Source organism: Cheilinus undulatus, linkage group 6, assembly GCF_018320785.1.
Source record: "Cheilinus undulatus linkage group 6, ASM1832078v1, whole genome shotgun sequence".
NCBI lineage: Eukaryota > Metazoa > Chordata > Actinopteri > Labriformes > Labridae > Cheilinus > Cheilinus undulatus.
This window is the reverse complement of record NC_054870.1, coordinates 49,384,185-49,399,926: the sequence shown is the minus strand read 5'-3', so window position 1 is coordinate 49,399,926 and position 15,742 is coordinate 49,384,185. Positions and strand designations below refer to the sequence as shown.

At 39.0% G+C, this 15,742-nt stretch overlaps 1 protein-coding gene across 2 annotated transcripts in view; it reads right to left on the bottom strand.

The window, feature by feature from the left end:
• The window catches only part of tasp1 (taspase, threonine aspartase, 1), a 56,825-nt gene that overhangs the window by 8,465 nt on the left and 32,618 nt on the right, over nucleotides 1-15,742 (bottom strand). For both annotated transcript variants that reach the window (XM_041790071.1, XM_041790072.1), the window contains exons 12-13: nucleotides 11,875-11,982; nucleotides 7,889-7,962 (exon numbers count right to left, since the gene is read on the bottom strand). In XM_041790071.1, the coding sequence (XP_041646005.1) occupies nucleotides 7,889-7,962; nucleotides 11,875-11,982 (182 nt within the window). The remainder of the gene's footprint in view (nucleotides 1-7,888; nucleotides 7,963-11,874; nucleotides 11,983-15,742) is intronic.

Genomic DNA, 15,742 nt, shown 5'->3' with positions numbered 1-15,742 from the left:
TTGCAATTGTGATTTAATATGTGATTATTCTTTGGTTAATCTTATGTATTTTTTGGCAAATTCAAGTAAAAAATAATTCCATAAATAAGACCATGTGTATTGAAAACGATGACATTATTTCCGAAGCAATAAATCCATGGTAACATGAATCCGAATAAGGAGGTGCAACAATCTTTAAGCTATAAAGGAGGCCGCTGGGTTGGGGGAGGTGAGGCTGACTACCATCTAAATGCAGCTTTGGGTATGACTTTGGTGAAGTAACGCTAGGCTCCAACAGTTTTAGATAGAACGAGCTAGCTAATGTCACTCATTTTGATTAAGAAAACCATACATAAACACAAAAAGGAGGATTTTTCTAAACCATTACAAAAAAATTGACATTTGAATGTTTGCATAATGTGCATAAAATCTTTTTCCCCGCTGCAAAAAATTGATTTATTGAACTGGTATTTTGACACATTTCAAGTTAAAGAAATATTGCAAGTTCTACAATTTGTCTGTAATTTGTTTGGATTTAATTTAATTTGCGATTATTGCCCAGCCCTAATGGGTACTCACCAATACTATTACCCACATTTTCAGTAGTATCAGATGTATTTCCGGCACTGGTATCAGAATCAAAACAACCCTAATTTTAAACGTCTTTTAGTGTTTACCAGGCTTAAGTCCAGATTCCTAGCCTGGATTTAAACATGCACTGAATTTACTACAAAATATGACACCAACAAACATCCCTTATTTTCAAAATAGCTGTATTATTTTTATAAAATCACTGAATGTTAAAAAGGAGTGAAGGAATGTAAATTATAAAAAAGCTGGGTTAGAATAAGTACACACAAAAAGAAGACATGCAAACCTACAGTGTCACGATGATACCCGTTGACAGAAGTGACCACATGACAGGACTGCGGCTGAGTCAAAACATAACGTGAAAAACACAAAACCATTGTATCTGATGGAGAAAAACAACATTCTTTGGTGATATGAATGTGTTTAGGAGCTGGAGAAGCCACACATTAACACCACAGTGTGGGCCAAAGGATAAACTTAGCCCTCTGACTCGGCCTGTTCCTCTGTAGTGGGTTTTCCAATTCTTTCCTTTTTTAGAGAAAAAAATGGAAAAAACAATCACATGCTATTTTGTCTTCATACGAGATGTATAATAAAAACAAAATGCGGCATAACAGAAGACATTTGTCATGTCGTTTACAAAGCAGACAATAAACAGGAGCCTGAGCTGCATGCCATGTGAGTTTTTCTGGTGGTACACAATGTGAGCAGCAGCTTTATAGTGGTAATGATGTCCAGGAGGAGGGAGCTGAGCCATGGTGGAGGCGCTGTGGGTCCTACACTCTTCTTTCATCTGTCCAATCATGACAAACAATAAAACAATAGTCTGACTGTTTCAGAAGCGCTGCCACCGGCCTGTCAATGCTGCTTTTTGTGGCTCTGTAAAACATAGCTTGATGTTCTGATGTCCTATCCAGAGCAAACACAGGTGAGCGACTGAATAAAACCAGATGCTCTCCCTTTGCTTTACAGCCATTTTACTGTAGAGTGTCAAAAGAATTACGATACACATTCAACCTTTCCCAAAAATAACATCTGATTGAAAAGTGAGACAAGAGGAGCAGCCAGCAGTGTCTTAAGGCCTGGCTTGACATCCAACACATTTTTTGGCTGAACTATTGCATGATTCACTGTTCTCCAGGGTTTATAAAATGTCGTTTGTCAGAGAAAATATACGCAGACAAATCAGAGGGTTAAAACACTGTGAAAGAAGAAAGGAGCTGACTTCTAGAGTATAAATCCTGTCTGACCTCTGTCCTAAATACTCTTGCTACTGTGTATCAGCCCTTTCATGTTCTTATCACAGAAAAGCAGTGGAAGACAGACTCTGACTGGCTGCTTAGAAAGGCCCAGTGGGATGCTAAGAGGAATGGGAGGAATGTCCGTAGAATAGCAGCTGAGGATGTGGATCGCTGTGGAACTCAGTGCACTCAAACTGAAACTCTGCCTGTGCTTAAATCGGGATAAATCATCCCGAGATCCTTTGAAATTAAAAAAAAAAAAAAAAAACAACAACAAAAAAAAAAAAAACATTGGTAGTCCTCATCAAGTTTTCTCCAGGAAGTATTTAAGATGAGACAAGGAGTGAAATGGTTATCAGTTTCAATGATAATGGCAGTAAAATTCTCCCACAGTGAGTAACACTGTCTGAATGTCAATTATTATGTCTTACATATTACATATCTTATATCATAAATTGACAGCATAAATTAAACTCATACATTTAAAAGTGTCTGTACTAGTCCCCAAGACATATAGTTAAACTACACTTTTAAAGTGTTAAGATTTTACAATATGACAGAGCTGCAGTAACTCAAAGCAGAGCAAAGACATTGCATACTAATGAAGAATACACATACGAGTCCTTTATATGAGAATATATATATATATATATATATATATATATATATATTTATATAAGTCCTTTTATGAGTCCATTTCCCTTCAGGGATAAATAAAGTTATTGTATTGTATTTAGGAGCACCTAAAGTCACAGGTGGGAACTCTGACTCAGTGGATAACTTTGTCCATGGTGCAAATGTGTCTCACATAAAAAGAACCCCAGCAGGGATTACTGTAAAACAGGCAAAACACACAAATAAACACTCCACTCAAGGGTATGATGGGAAAAATGATGGAAAATTTTGAAATTTCAGTTGGTGGAGCTTATATCATTTGATTTTTGTGCAGAGTTGAACCAAAATTAGGGGATCAACATTGTCAAATTTAGTTGAAGTAAAAACACTGGTTTAAAAATGTACTTCAAAAGTCCAAGTACCCCAAAAAAGTACTCTTTTACAGTAACGGAGTAAATGTAATTAGTTACTTTCCATCCCTGTTACAACAAAACAGCAGCAAAGACAACAACAGCAGAACATTTTCCTGATGTGTTACTGTCACTGCACTGTTAGGCTCCAATACTTCAATACTTTTCCTATACCAAGTGCTTTAACCAATACAATCTGTTATTTTTGCATTCAGTAGTACTGAAAATAAGACTGAAGTAATGTACCAACACCTCTGCATCAACATGAAAGAAGATTCAGGATGTTGTTTGACTGATGCCAAAGACATAATTCTTTCAGCCCGCTGTGCATCTTTCTGCTCTGCCCTCTGCCACAGCCCACTGACCTCCAATTTACACATACACTGACTGCATTGTGAATAGCTGATTATTTTGACTTTTAGGGGTTGATTTGCTGTTCTTTTTAACATGATTCCATGATTTATGCACCTTTCTGCTTTGCCCTCTATCACAGCCCCATTCCCCACCGACCTCCAATTTACACATACACCAACTGGAACGTGAATAGTTGATATTTTGTCTTCCGGGGTTCATTTGCTGGTCATTTTAACATGACTCCGTGATTTATCGCTTCTACCATAAGTGAGTACATTATAAAGCTTAAATGGTTTATGTTTTTGACAAAGGATGTTTAAAATTCTGTGGTTTTCCACCCCAAAAGGGAACTTTTCCTCATCAATAGCCCTGTACTAGCTCTGTGACCCACTGGCCCCCGGTGATCTGTTGCTTGTGCCACAAGATGAGATGTGATGTTGATGTAGTGATGATTTACGATCCTGGTCCATGCATTGTGTTGTATTTTGAAGTTGACTGGATACATTTTTCTGGCAGTTTTTTTTAATAAATCTGCTGGATCTGTGGATTGATGCAGTTTGGCAGCAAGCAGCACTGAAAACAGACCTGGTGTGTAACTCCAGTGAAGCAGTGGAGTGGCACCTGGAGTGGAGAGGGCACTGGAACTGCAAATTTGCTCTGAAGCACGCTTTGCAATGATCGCGGTGCAGCCAGTGTACGTGGATATGTGAGTGTTTAATTCACAGGTTAGCAAATATGTTTTAAGGAGTTAATGTTTTAACGCCTTTTAAAGATGCACAGACTATCATAAGTGTCTGTTACAGACAGACTGGGATAAAAGGAATGAGAGAGAGCGATGTCTCCAAGTTTCGTTTACATGTGGACAAATAGCAACTTTTATTCCTACATAAAAACAGACCCCCTTAAAATGACCTAAATATGAAAAAGAAATGATCATGCCTTTGTATTTATGCCTCCAGCATCTCAGAGTAGTTGCTCTCAATTGTTGGGTCGGGACCCAAAAGCTGTTTTTAGAGTAGAAACAATGTACAGAAGCCCTGTGTTGTCAGAGATCCATCCAGACAGCTGCCATCAGTAATGTTTACTTGATCTGTAATGATTTGATGCTGTAAGAAAATCACCTAATGGTAGCATCTGCAAGCTAGTTAAAATGTTACTAGCAAAGATGGCACATTTTAATAAAGCATTGTGGTGAGCTTGTTGTGGAGGCAGTTTAACCATAGTCACGTCCAGCAAGTGCAATTTGGGGCAACACTACGCTGTTGAGATTATTGATCTTCACTACACAGAGGCTCTCTTCTAGCCCCCCTTCAACAGACCAGCCAGGGAAGGACAGAACAGCCCTCTTCGCCAGTATGCAGACTGTCAAACCCACAGAGGCCAACCCACATGGGAGTTTGGTAACCTTGGCCCCACAACTAGCAGCTTAGTCTCTGTTAGGTTTGGTGGAGCAGCTGTGTTCTTGGCTGCACTCTCCAATATCACTGTGTCACTAATGCCCCGCCGAGAGGAAGTGGATACCATTTCCCGGGAGATCCAGAAACCACAACTGACAGATGATATTCCTGGATCCACACCCGCTGAACACACTGGTTTTATAAAGAAGATTTTGCATGGCTAGATTAACAAAGTGATGGTTGGCAACTGGTTTACCACATGAGATGGAGGTGTTTACTTTAATCCTTCTGTTGGGGCAAGAACGAGGATTTTTCTGCAGTTTAGTCTGTAAAGGTTTAAGATTTTGGCTTCTCCCTGGCTCCTTGCATATCTTTGGAATCAGCAGATATAGCAGGCTGAGACACTTTGGCAAAAAGATCACACATAAAAAAGGAAGATAACATAATTTAGCTTTTCCTTATTGCTATACGCTACTTAGAAAATACTTCTCACATATATAGCCTATAGCACATCTTGTGCTTAACCAGTCAAAGGATATTATTTCCTCCCATTTGCATCTGCGGCCTATTTACATTGATAATAAACAGATAAAACTGCTTGAGATACTTGAGCAGAACTGTATGTTTCACTTGGTCATATTTATTGCTGAATATCCAAAGTCAAAGCACCAGGCTTGTCAGAAAAACAGCTCAGTGAAGAAATGGAACTACAGAAATATGCCTACTAAATGCCAAGTAATACCACCCACCCGTAATGCCTGTTAACCTTCAGCTTCAGAATTATGTAACAATCTAAGCACAACAAAAACTTGCAAACAAAAGTGGTGTTCAGGGATTGAAAAATTTCCCTGAAAAGGGCACGCTTGGCTCTTTATTTTGGCGCAGGCGTGAAAGGGAAGCCTCGCATTCCATCACAAACCCAATACACAGAGCACATTTTAGAAATATGCAGATTGATACTGATATCCCCATTGGTGCATGACTTTGTGTAAACTTTGTGGTACTTTAGGACCAGGTACAGCCAGAGAGAGAGAAAAAGAGTCGCGACCGAGAGAAGAAGAAAGGACGAGTGAGGCGGGGTAGGGAGGGGGGATGGAGGGCAAACACTTTGAAATGTGAACCAGGTTTGAACAACAGTGCCCTCTCTTTACACACAGTGACAGAGATACATTAGCCAAACAAATCAATCTGAGCTGAGACTCCATTTACAGCCCAGAGACCAAAGAATTGAGCCCTGCTGCTCGCAAAGCCATGCTGACTGATTCAAGTCACACAGTGAATGTGCTCAGGAGTTTTGCATAAGTTTTTCTGAGTTATAGCCTTGCTGCAGAAGCTCAGGGAGCCAAGCTGGAGCTTTTAATAATGTAGTCTTGTATCTTTGAGAAAATAAGTTCATGCAAGGTTTGCTTAAAAGACTTCTATTAAAGATTTTAGACTCATAAATAAAAGCCAAGGTCAAAGGCAGACTGCATACCAAACAAGACAGCAATAACTGGCAGTAAAAGAGCCAAAATACTGCCAAAACCAGCATACGAACATGAGGTTTGGCTTGGTTTTTGCTTTTCAATGAACAAAATCTTTCACTGTGTGCAAGAGGAAAGTCTAAGGCTGATTGTCTTTGTTATATTGAGATGAGGAATATAACGGGAAAGATAACTGGGATCTTTCATGGATACATTGTCAATACATTATGTTTTGAAAGGGGCAGAATAAAACCTTAAAATTAAGAAAAAACTGCCAGGAAGGCCAGCTTCAATCTGCTAGGAATGAGTCTGTAGTACACACACAAAGACAGTCGTTTAAGATTATGTGCTGCATGATATGCAGAATTGCTGCTTTTAAAGTATAAGTATAGAAGAAAGAAAAAATATGAGCACAATCCCAATTCCAAAAAAGTTGGGGCGCTGTGTAAAATGTAAACAAAGACAGACTGTAATGATTGTCAAATCTCATAAACACATATATTATTTACAATAAAACATAAACAACGTAGCAGATGTTGAAGCTGAGACATTTTACCATTTCAGGATAATAATAGCTCATTTCAAACTTAATAGCGACAACACATCTCAAAAAAGTAGGGACGGTGCAACAAGACTTGAGAAAAGTAACTGGTAGAGAAAACAGCTGAAGGAGCCTTTTGTAACTTATTAGGTTTATTGGCAACAGGTCAGGAACATGGCTGGGTATAAAAGGAGCATTTTAGAGAGGCAGAGTCTCAGAAATAAAAATGGGCAAATGTTCACCAATATGCAACAAAACTGTGTGTAAAAACTGTTGAACAATTTCTGATGTAAAATGCAAAGACTTTGAATATCCCACCATCTACAGCCCAGAATATCATCAAAAGATTCAGAGAATCTGCCAAAATCCCTGCGAGCAAGGACAAGGCTAAAGGTTAATAGTGGTTGATGATCTTCGGGCCATGAGGTGGCACTGCATTAAAAACAGCCATGATTCTGTACAGTAAATCTCAGGAACACTTCGAGAAACCATTGTCTGTCAACAAAGTTCACTGTGCCGTCCACAAATGCAAATTAAAGCTGTATCTTGCAAATAAGAAGCCATATGTGAACACCATTCAGAAACACCACTGTTTCTCTGGGCCAAAGCTCATTTAAAATGGACTGAGGTAACATGGAAAACTGTTCTGTGGTCAGATTAATAAAAATGTGAAATTCTCTACGGGAACAAAGGATGCTGTGTCCTGTAAACTAAGGCGGAGAGGCACCATTAGGCTTGTTATCCTGGCTCAGTTCTAAAGCCTGCATCTCTGATAGTATGGGGCTGCATTAGTGCCTATGGCATGGGCAGCTTACACATCTGGAAAGGAACTATCAATGCTGAAAATAGGTAGTTCCATGCAACATATGCTCCCATGCAGACAATGTCTCGTTCAAAAAAGGCCTAGCATATTTCAAAAAGATTAAGCTAAACCACATAATGCATCCATCACAACAGCATGGCTTCACAGAAGAACAGCTCAGGAGTCTCATAAAGCAAAAAATCAGAAAAAGACAACCCTGGACAGACAGAATGGTAAACATGTTTCTGTCCCTACTTTTTTTTTTGTTTTGTTTTTTTTTTTAGATATGTTGCTGCCATCAAATTTAAAATCAGCAAATATTTTTCCTGAAATGGTAATGTGTCTCAATTTCAACATCTGATATTTTGTTTATTGTCTCTTGTGAATAAAATATGGGTCTATAAAATTTGATAATCACTACATTTGGTTTTTCTTTACATTTCACTCAATGCCCCAACTTTTTAGGAATTATGGGATTTCAATTGTGAAGCTCACCTTTGCTCTGCTGTCTTGGGCAGACATGTAGCCAACACACATGCTCTCTGTGGTGTGACTCCATAGGAACTCCACTGTGAAAACACAGACATAAAGGATTAGCTCAGGGAGAAAAATTAAAACATAACCACTACGATAGTTACAGAGTTCAAGTGTTTCAGGATCTTGTTCACACATGAAAGGGAAATGGATTTGAAAAATCATCATAGTTGAGAGATAGATTGGTCCAGTGTTAGCAGTGTTACAGTAGTTCTACCTGACCACCATGGCAAAAAAAACCTGGAGGATAAGCTTTCAATCAATTGGGTGATATACCCTCAAGGGTCATGAGTGTTAAATAGTATCCCAAAAAAATGAGGTCCTGGATGCAGGTGGCCAAAATGAGCTTCCTCTGAAGAATGTCTGAACTCAGCCTTGGAGATAGCATAAAGTGCTCCGTCATCTGGAAGCAGCCTAGGAGGAGAGTTGGCTCTTTTTGTTCCTTCACATTAAAAAAAAAAAAAAACATTAAGATGGGTCAAGAATCTGATTAGGATGCCTCCTGGATGCCTCTTTGGAGGTCTTACAGGCATGTCCAACTGGAAGAGACTCAGGACAGACCCCGAGTTTGCATGAGGGATTATACATCCCATCTGGTCAAGAAACACATCTGGACTTCCCAAGAGGAGCTAGAAAAGGTTGTTGGGGGACGCTAATTGCTTGGTGGCTACAGAAATAAACACGTAGACATCGCTTTCAGGCACCTGACTTGCATCTGTGTGGTCAACATTTTGGATGGAGTGCTGAGATATATTTGTTTATTTTTTTCATTAATCTTTTCTTGTAACTCCAAGATTATTATTTTTAGGGCTGTCAAAAGCTGCGTTTACATGGACACTTCTAATCGGGTAAAACCCTCAACCTGATTAGAAATGCTGCATGTAAACACCTAAATCAACCTGATCAAGCCCCATCCGATTACAAATCTAATTGGTTGCAGAGAGGTGGTCTACACCTTTTCACAACCCAATCAGAGGGAAAATTCTTCCATGTAAACACCTTCACCCGATTGATCTTTCTGCGCATGCTCTTAGTCTTGACATAACTGCGTGGTGACGTATTTTTGGGAGCCGTTCTCGCCAGCAGAAATGGGTCACTAGACTCAATCGCCGGTAGTGGAGAAGCCAAGACTCAGGGGATGTCGGCCTCAATGGGGGACGGAGAAATAACAGAGCAGCAGGACTATATACCACTGGAAACCACCAGCAACCATAAATCATGTGACACAGAGGTCACATGATTTATGGTTGCTAGTGGTGACCGTTGACGCTATTCCAATTAAAAACGGGCACATATAAACACCGGATCAGATAGATCACACACAATGTAAACGCTTAACCCAAAACATTGAATCGGGTTGATTTCAATCAGATTGGAATAAAAGTGTCCATGTAAACATGACTAAAGATGTTTAACTCTTTTATTGGTTGTATAAATCAATCATGGTCAATATAATGAGGCTTTTTTTTTTTTTTACCAAAAAAAACTCTTAACATCAATTAAACAAAAACATGTAATGTAAGTAAGTGACTACATGTTCACCCCCTTAAAGTCATATTTAGTAGGACTTCTGCTTTGGCTGCAATCACAGCACTATGTCTGTGTGGATACTGTAGGTCTCAATCAGGCTTGCACATCTGGACACTGCAATATCTTACTCCATTATTCTTTACAAAACTGCTCAAGATCTGTCAGGTTGCATGGGGAACGGGCGTGAACAGTCCTTTTCAAGTCCAGCCACGAATTCCGTATTGGGTTGAAGTCTGGGCTTTGACTAACCTGACACATCAGATGGATTTGTTTCCATCTGGAAAACCTACTGTCTGTCACATCTTTATAGGCCAATCAGAGCAACAAAACACGTGACTTCGTTGCCACTACCAAGGTGCTCGTGCGCGGCTACCGTAGAATAAACTCCACAGAGAACTGCATAATGCGAACCAAAGCAACTGTAGACATGTCACAACTTTTGTCATTTTTGAAAAGAAAACAACTGACTGCTGTTCTTTGTTCTTCTTTTAACAAAGTATGTCGCCAAGTTCGCTTTTGCAGTCATGACTCTGCCACCCCCGAAAGTACTGCCCTTCATCGCTGATTGGTCCTGTCACTTTGGAACCGGGCCCAAACAGTTCAGATGGGAGCTTTGTAAGGTGGATTCACCAGTGAGAAACCAAGAATTGGGCGTATCATCTACTTTGCAAGGTTAGGCTTTGACCACATCCATGTAGCTTTGCTGTATTCTTCAGGTCATTGTCTTGTTGGAAAATAAATCTTCTCCCAAGCAATAGTTTTCCTGCATGCTGAATAAGATTGTCCTCCAGAATTTATCTATATTTTGAAACCCTCTATCTTTGCAAGCCTCCCAGGGCTGGCTGTCGAGAAGTATCCCCACAGCATGATCCTGCCACTGCCGTGCTTCACAGTGGGGATGGTGTGATTGTGGTGATGTGCAGTGTTTAGTGTCTTGTCTGATGGCCTAAAAGCTCCATTTTGGTCTCATCAGACCAAAGAGTTTTCTTCTATTTGACCACGTAGCCTCCCACATACCTTTTGGAGAACTCTGAGATTTAATCTGTCTTGATGTCTTGGTGGCCTCTCTCACTACTCTCCTACTTGCACAGTTACTCGGTTTATGAGGAAAGCATGATCTAGGCAGATTTACACGTGCCATATTCCTCCCAATTCTTTTAACTGAACACTGGGGAATGTTCAGTGCCTTATATTTTTTATAACCTTCTCTTCGAGTTGCTCGGATTGTTCCTTTGTCTTCATGGTGTAATGGTGGCCAGGAATACTGGCTAATTGTAAGACTACTTGGACTTACTTACTTACATATTCTATTTAATTGACATTACTTTGTACAAATCTGTTATCACTTTGAAATTTTTTTCTAAAAAGACAAATCACATTGACCGTGATTGATTTATAAAATCAATAAAAGGGTAAAACATCCAAGGTGTGAACACTTTGCATAGACACTGTATCTTAAATTACAAGAAAAAAGGTCAAGGGAAGAAAGAAAAAAGCGTCTGAGTAAAACTCATTTCTTCCTCTGTTTCCATGTGTTCGAGAAAAAAACTTTGGCAGGTGACTCAGTGTGCTAAATTGCGGTTAACTCTGAACATGCACATTATCATGAAAATATATGATTCGAAGCTGTGACATAACAGCAGAGGAAGGTAAAAACTGAGCCTGAACAGAAACTCAACTACAGCACCCGGAGGATGTGGTTGACATGCTGTTTATTCTCGTAAATCAACACAGAGCCCTTTGCCGTCCACAGTAATCTGAGGTAGTCCACGCTCTGCACAAAGGCTACGGTCCATAAACAACATCAAACATGGTCTATACATCAACCAGTAAGTGATACTTCAGTATATTTTACATTATTCAAACGGGCATAATGCTCAATATAAATAGCACTTCACTTGTCATGTGCCGTCATGTTTAATTTGAAATCAACATGTCATGAGAGAAAAGCACAGTCGACTTTGTTTTCTTTGGAACCGGGTACTCGCTATAAAGCATGTTTAAATTTACACAAAAGGCAAAGGGCAACACTGAAACCAAGTCGTAAATCATATAGTCTAAACTTATGACAGATTTCATATATAGTTGAATTACAGGATGGCAGGTTTCAGTGAGGAAAAACCATTCTCTGATACTCGAGGTCGGCCAAACTGGGCAGCATTCACAGGGCCTCCACTTGTCTGCAGATTAGCTGCTGATTCCATGGTGGGAGGTCTCAGTCTGAAGGGTGTGAAACCAGAGCCTGATTGTGCAAGTTTAAACCCAGACCACCCTCAAGGCAATCATCAGCGCCTCCTACCCCTCCTCAAAAACTATCTGGTGATGCACTTTTAAATATTAACAGACAAATTATCCTGACATGACGTGGCAAGGTGGAGATTAGAGTGCTGTCATGCTTGCAGTGATTCAATTCTTACCCAGAATGCCCTGAATATTTTGAGATGGTGATGCCTCCACACATCTGCAGCAGCGCAGGACGATGACTCCGCCCAGAACACGATCTTCACTGGCCAGAAAGGGTGAGCCTGGATGCACAAAGAATACATACTTTGGATGAATAAATGAAGCATAAACACATTTCTCTTAGATCAGTAAAGCTTTTTGTAGATTTTCCACCCAAACACACCAAACCAACAAATAAATATGAGACAAAATCCACAAATTTTAATCAAATCTCATTAATCTTTGTGAAAAACATCCCTTCAAGTTGTTTATTTTTCCCCAACCATAACTGACAGCAATTTTTCCTGACTTGATCAAGCTATCTCTTCAATAAAACAGATTTTTTAATACTACTGTTATGTGCAGATCGCAGCATGTTGTAGGCTTTTTATACCAGTAATACAAAATTTCAGATAGCAGAAAAATACAGCTTTAACTGCCAAACCCATTGAGCTTTCTTGCTAATAAAAAGCATTAAAATCAATTGTGTGAGAACCTTTTTGTGCTCCGAGAAAAAACTTCTGCAGCAGATTGAATGAGGTGTTGGGCACAAAAAACTTGAATTGGCTGATAAATACAGTGTAATAAAAGGACAACAATAAAAAGGCTAACCATAAACAGCTACAGCATGTTTTGAAATGTCTGAACACAGTAAAAATTGGTGCAACTGATGAAAATATAGTTGTCCTGGTGCCAAAGTCTGGAAAACCTTGGTTCCATGTTGTAATGTTTCCCTCACTCTATAAAACACTGTAGTTTGAGTGTAGCTTGGAAGATGTTCACACAAAGACCTCTATTTAAAGAAGGATTTTAATTTCCAAAACATTTCTTAATATCGCTGCATGTTGTAAACATGAGGAGTTTAATTGTAACTCTATTAACCAAGCCGTTGAGTCTCTGTCTTGTTTTTCTTTTGCTAAATGTAATTACTATAATTTATATCTAATCGTCCCATTATTTTAAGCTTATCTTTGTTATCTTAATGAATCATAATGGTTTATTCAATCACCTTTATGTCCAAGCTAACAATGTGCCTCTAACCCAGCCAAACAGTGCTAAACACTCAAATGACTGCAAACTTTCTTATACTCTGTTTTAATTATTTCAATCTTTCTTGCTTTTCAATTTACATTTTTCTATTTTAATGAATTTAAATTAAACCAATTTTAATAAATAGTTTTTAACAAATTTTAACATTTTTAATACAAATTTGTGCTAATTTGCAGTCAGTGATAGCTGAATGGTGTGTGTACCCCTGCAGAGGATATCTAGAAGTCTGAGCCTGCCTGAAAACCGTGGACAGGGCAACATGTTAGTCTAATGCTGTTCCTCAAAGTCCAGGATCCTTACTAGAGGAAGGATCCTTCCATATTGGGTCCTACGCAAGTGAGGCAAGAGTCCTCCCTGGCAACTGTTAAACATACATTTGGGACAGGCTAGTGAGTGTGCATGTGCAGAAATCAAAGTGGAAATGGGACTGACAACAGCATTGAAGGCTCATAATTTTTACCCTGCGCTATTTAATATGTTGTCATATCATCATATAACCATATTACATATAACATTTAAAATAATGTTCTATGGCACTCCTTTTACCTGTCCAGCTCTACTTTGATGCCATAAAGTCATGATGATAAGATATCGACAGTGGAAAAAGGATATTATTTACATTCAAAACTGTATTGAGCAGTCGATGACCTGGCATATGCTGCATTTTTTTAATTCATTTTTTGTTTTGTATTTTGAAGAGAAGGAAAATGGTGCACTATGGATTGTGAGTAATTCCTGTGACTGGAGAATACATGCATGCATCCCTGAATATTCTCTGTTTGAAGGACTCAGTACTTGGGAGAATTTTAAGGATCCTTCACATCAGATGGCAGTTGATGATGTAGCATTCTTCAAAAAAAATTCTATTCAAGGATCCCTCCTTGGCTTTAAGAAACAGCAAAAGGCTCAATCCCAATACAGTTCTTGCCCCACCACTTACCCCTATTCCTATGTCATGAGTGTTCATATTAAGGAGTATGGTGTCCTGATGCATGTTGGAATGGAGGGGTAAGTTGAAGGGCTACATGGGTCTTCAAACAGAGATTTTCCAGAGGCACACTCCAAACCTACTGTTATAGGAAATCCCAGAATGCCTTGCAAATTCTTTGCTGTATTTTAAATTACAACAAAAAATGTAATGTCATAATTTTATGTTTTTTCAATGCATTATGGTTCTTCTATTTCTTATTCTTTTTAAATCACTCTCAGTAGAAATGCCCTGTAACATCTGTGTCCATTTACATAATGCTATTGACGACTACTGATGACTGATCAGGAACTTGAAGAGTCATTCCATGTCCACCATTCAATGAAGATCTCCAAATATCCCCTGTAAATGGAAGCTTAAACCCTTACAGAGATGTTCTAGGGTAAATTTAAAGAAAACCGCTCAATTAGACTTGACTTTTGAATTTTCCTTGGGATTAATACAGTATCTATCATCTATCTAGACAAGACCAGCCTTTCAGCCTGTGTTCAGCCAGCATGGCACTGGTCAGTAACTACAGAGCACCAAATTCTTACTTTTTGAATAGTAATTTTTACAAAATTTCAGTTCTGCTGCCTTACTGTTGCATCGCATCACATGACGCACGTCAACTGCCATCCCTAGCTAACACCCACAGCAGTGCCTCAACGACCAAACTCCCCCAGCCACTGCTGGGCCAGGTGTTTTATACCAGACCCAAAAGCCTGTACAGGTCTAGCCCCTGTAGGTGAATAAATGATAAGAGCAGCAGTACTGCTGCACCAGCAGCCGAGGCCTCCCACTTATTCTACACCTACAACAAAAGATGACACTAAATGTCTTTCTGAGCTTTCAAAAAGAGCTGCTACTACAGCAGCTGAGATGGAAGAAACAGCTGTTCTCTCAGGAAAATGCTCAACCAGCCACAGTCAGCAACAGAGGCATAAAGTACTGTGGCATGGTGCATTCACGTGTCTCTTGCTGCCTGTGGGTTGGTTCATAGAAAACAATTGGGATGATTATTTGGATGCGTGTCGATGGCACTGTTGTGTTTTGGGCTTTATGTCTGTCATTTGAATTTACCAGGGGTAACGTGTTGAAGCATAAAGACTGAGTGGATTTTTCTACCAGAATACTGCTGTGGAGGGTTCCCGCAGAAGCTTAGGACTGACAGAGACAGACGGAGCAAACTGTGAGCCTAAATCATCTGGAAGTCTTGAGGGCTGGGCTGTTTAACAGAATCCATTATGATTAGACGAGACCAGCAGGTGATGCCAAGTACATTGGGAAAGTATGAGGGGCATATTGATATATTTTTGGTTTGTTTTAATGACTTCTTTTTGCTTAACATAATTTCTCCTATTTTGCTTTATGTTAATACTTTGATATTTACCTTCTTTTAAGTGTTTTTCTGCCATCTAATACTCTTAATGTTATAAATGTTGTGTTTAACTGCATACAGAACTTTGCATTGCTATGTGTATGAATAGTACTCTTTCAACAAACTAACATTAACTTAACATGCTTTAATATTTCTATGTGCTTTAATTTATTTTTTTAGCATAGCATCATTCCTCCAGTACTCTCTTGTTATATTCATTGCTCAGATCTTATTCTGATGTCTTATTTTATTCATACTGCTATTTTCATTTTCTTTTTGCTACTGCTGTACTGTGTACAAGAGCAGCTATAGAATCCAAATTTCCTCCCTGGTATCAATTAAGTATTTCTGATTCTTGGATTTTCATCAATCCATTACAATGAAAAATAAAAGAAAAGACTTGTTTTTGAATGGGGATTTAAGTGTGTTTGGCATGTAAAATATG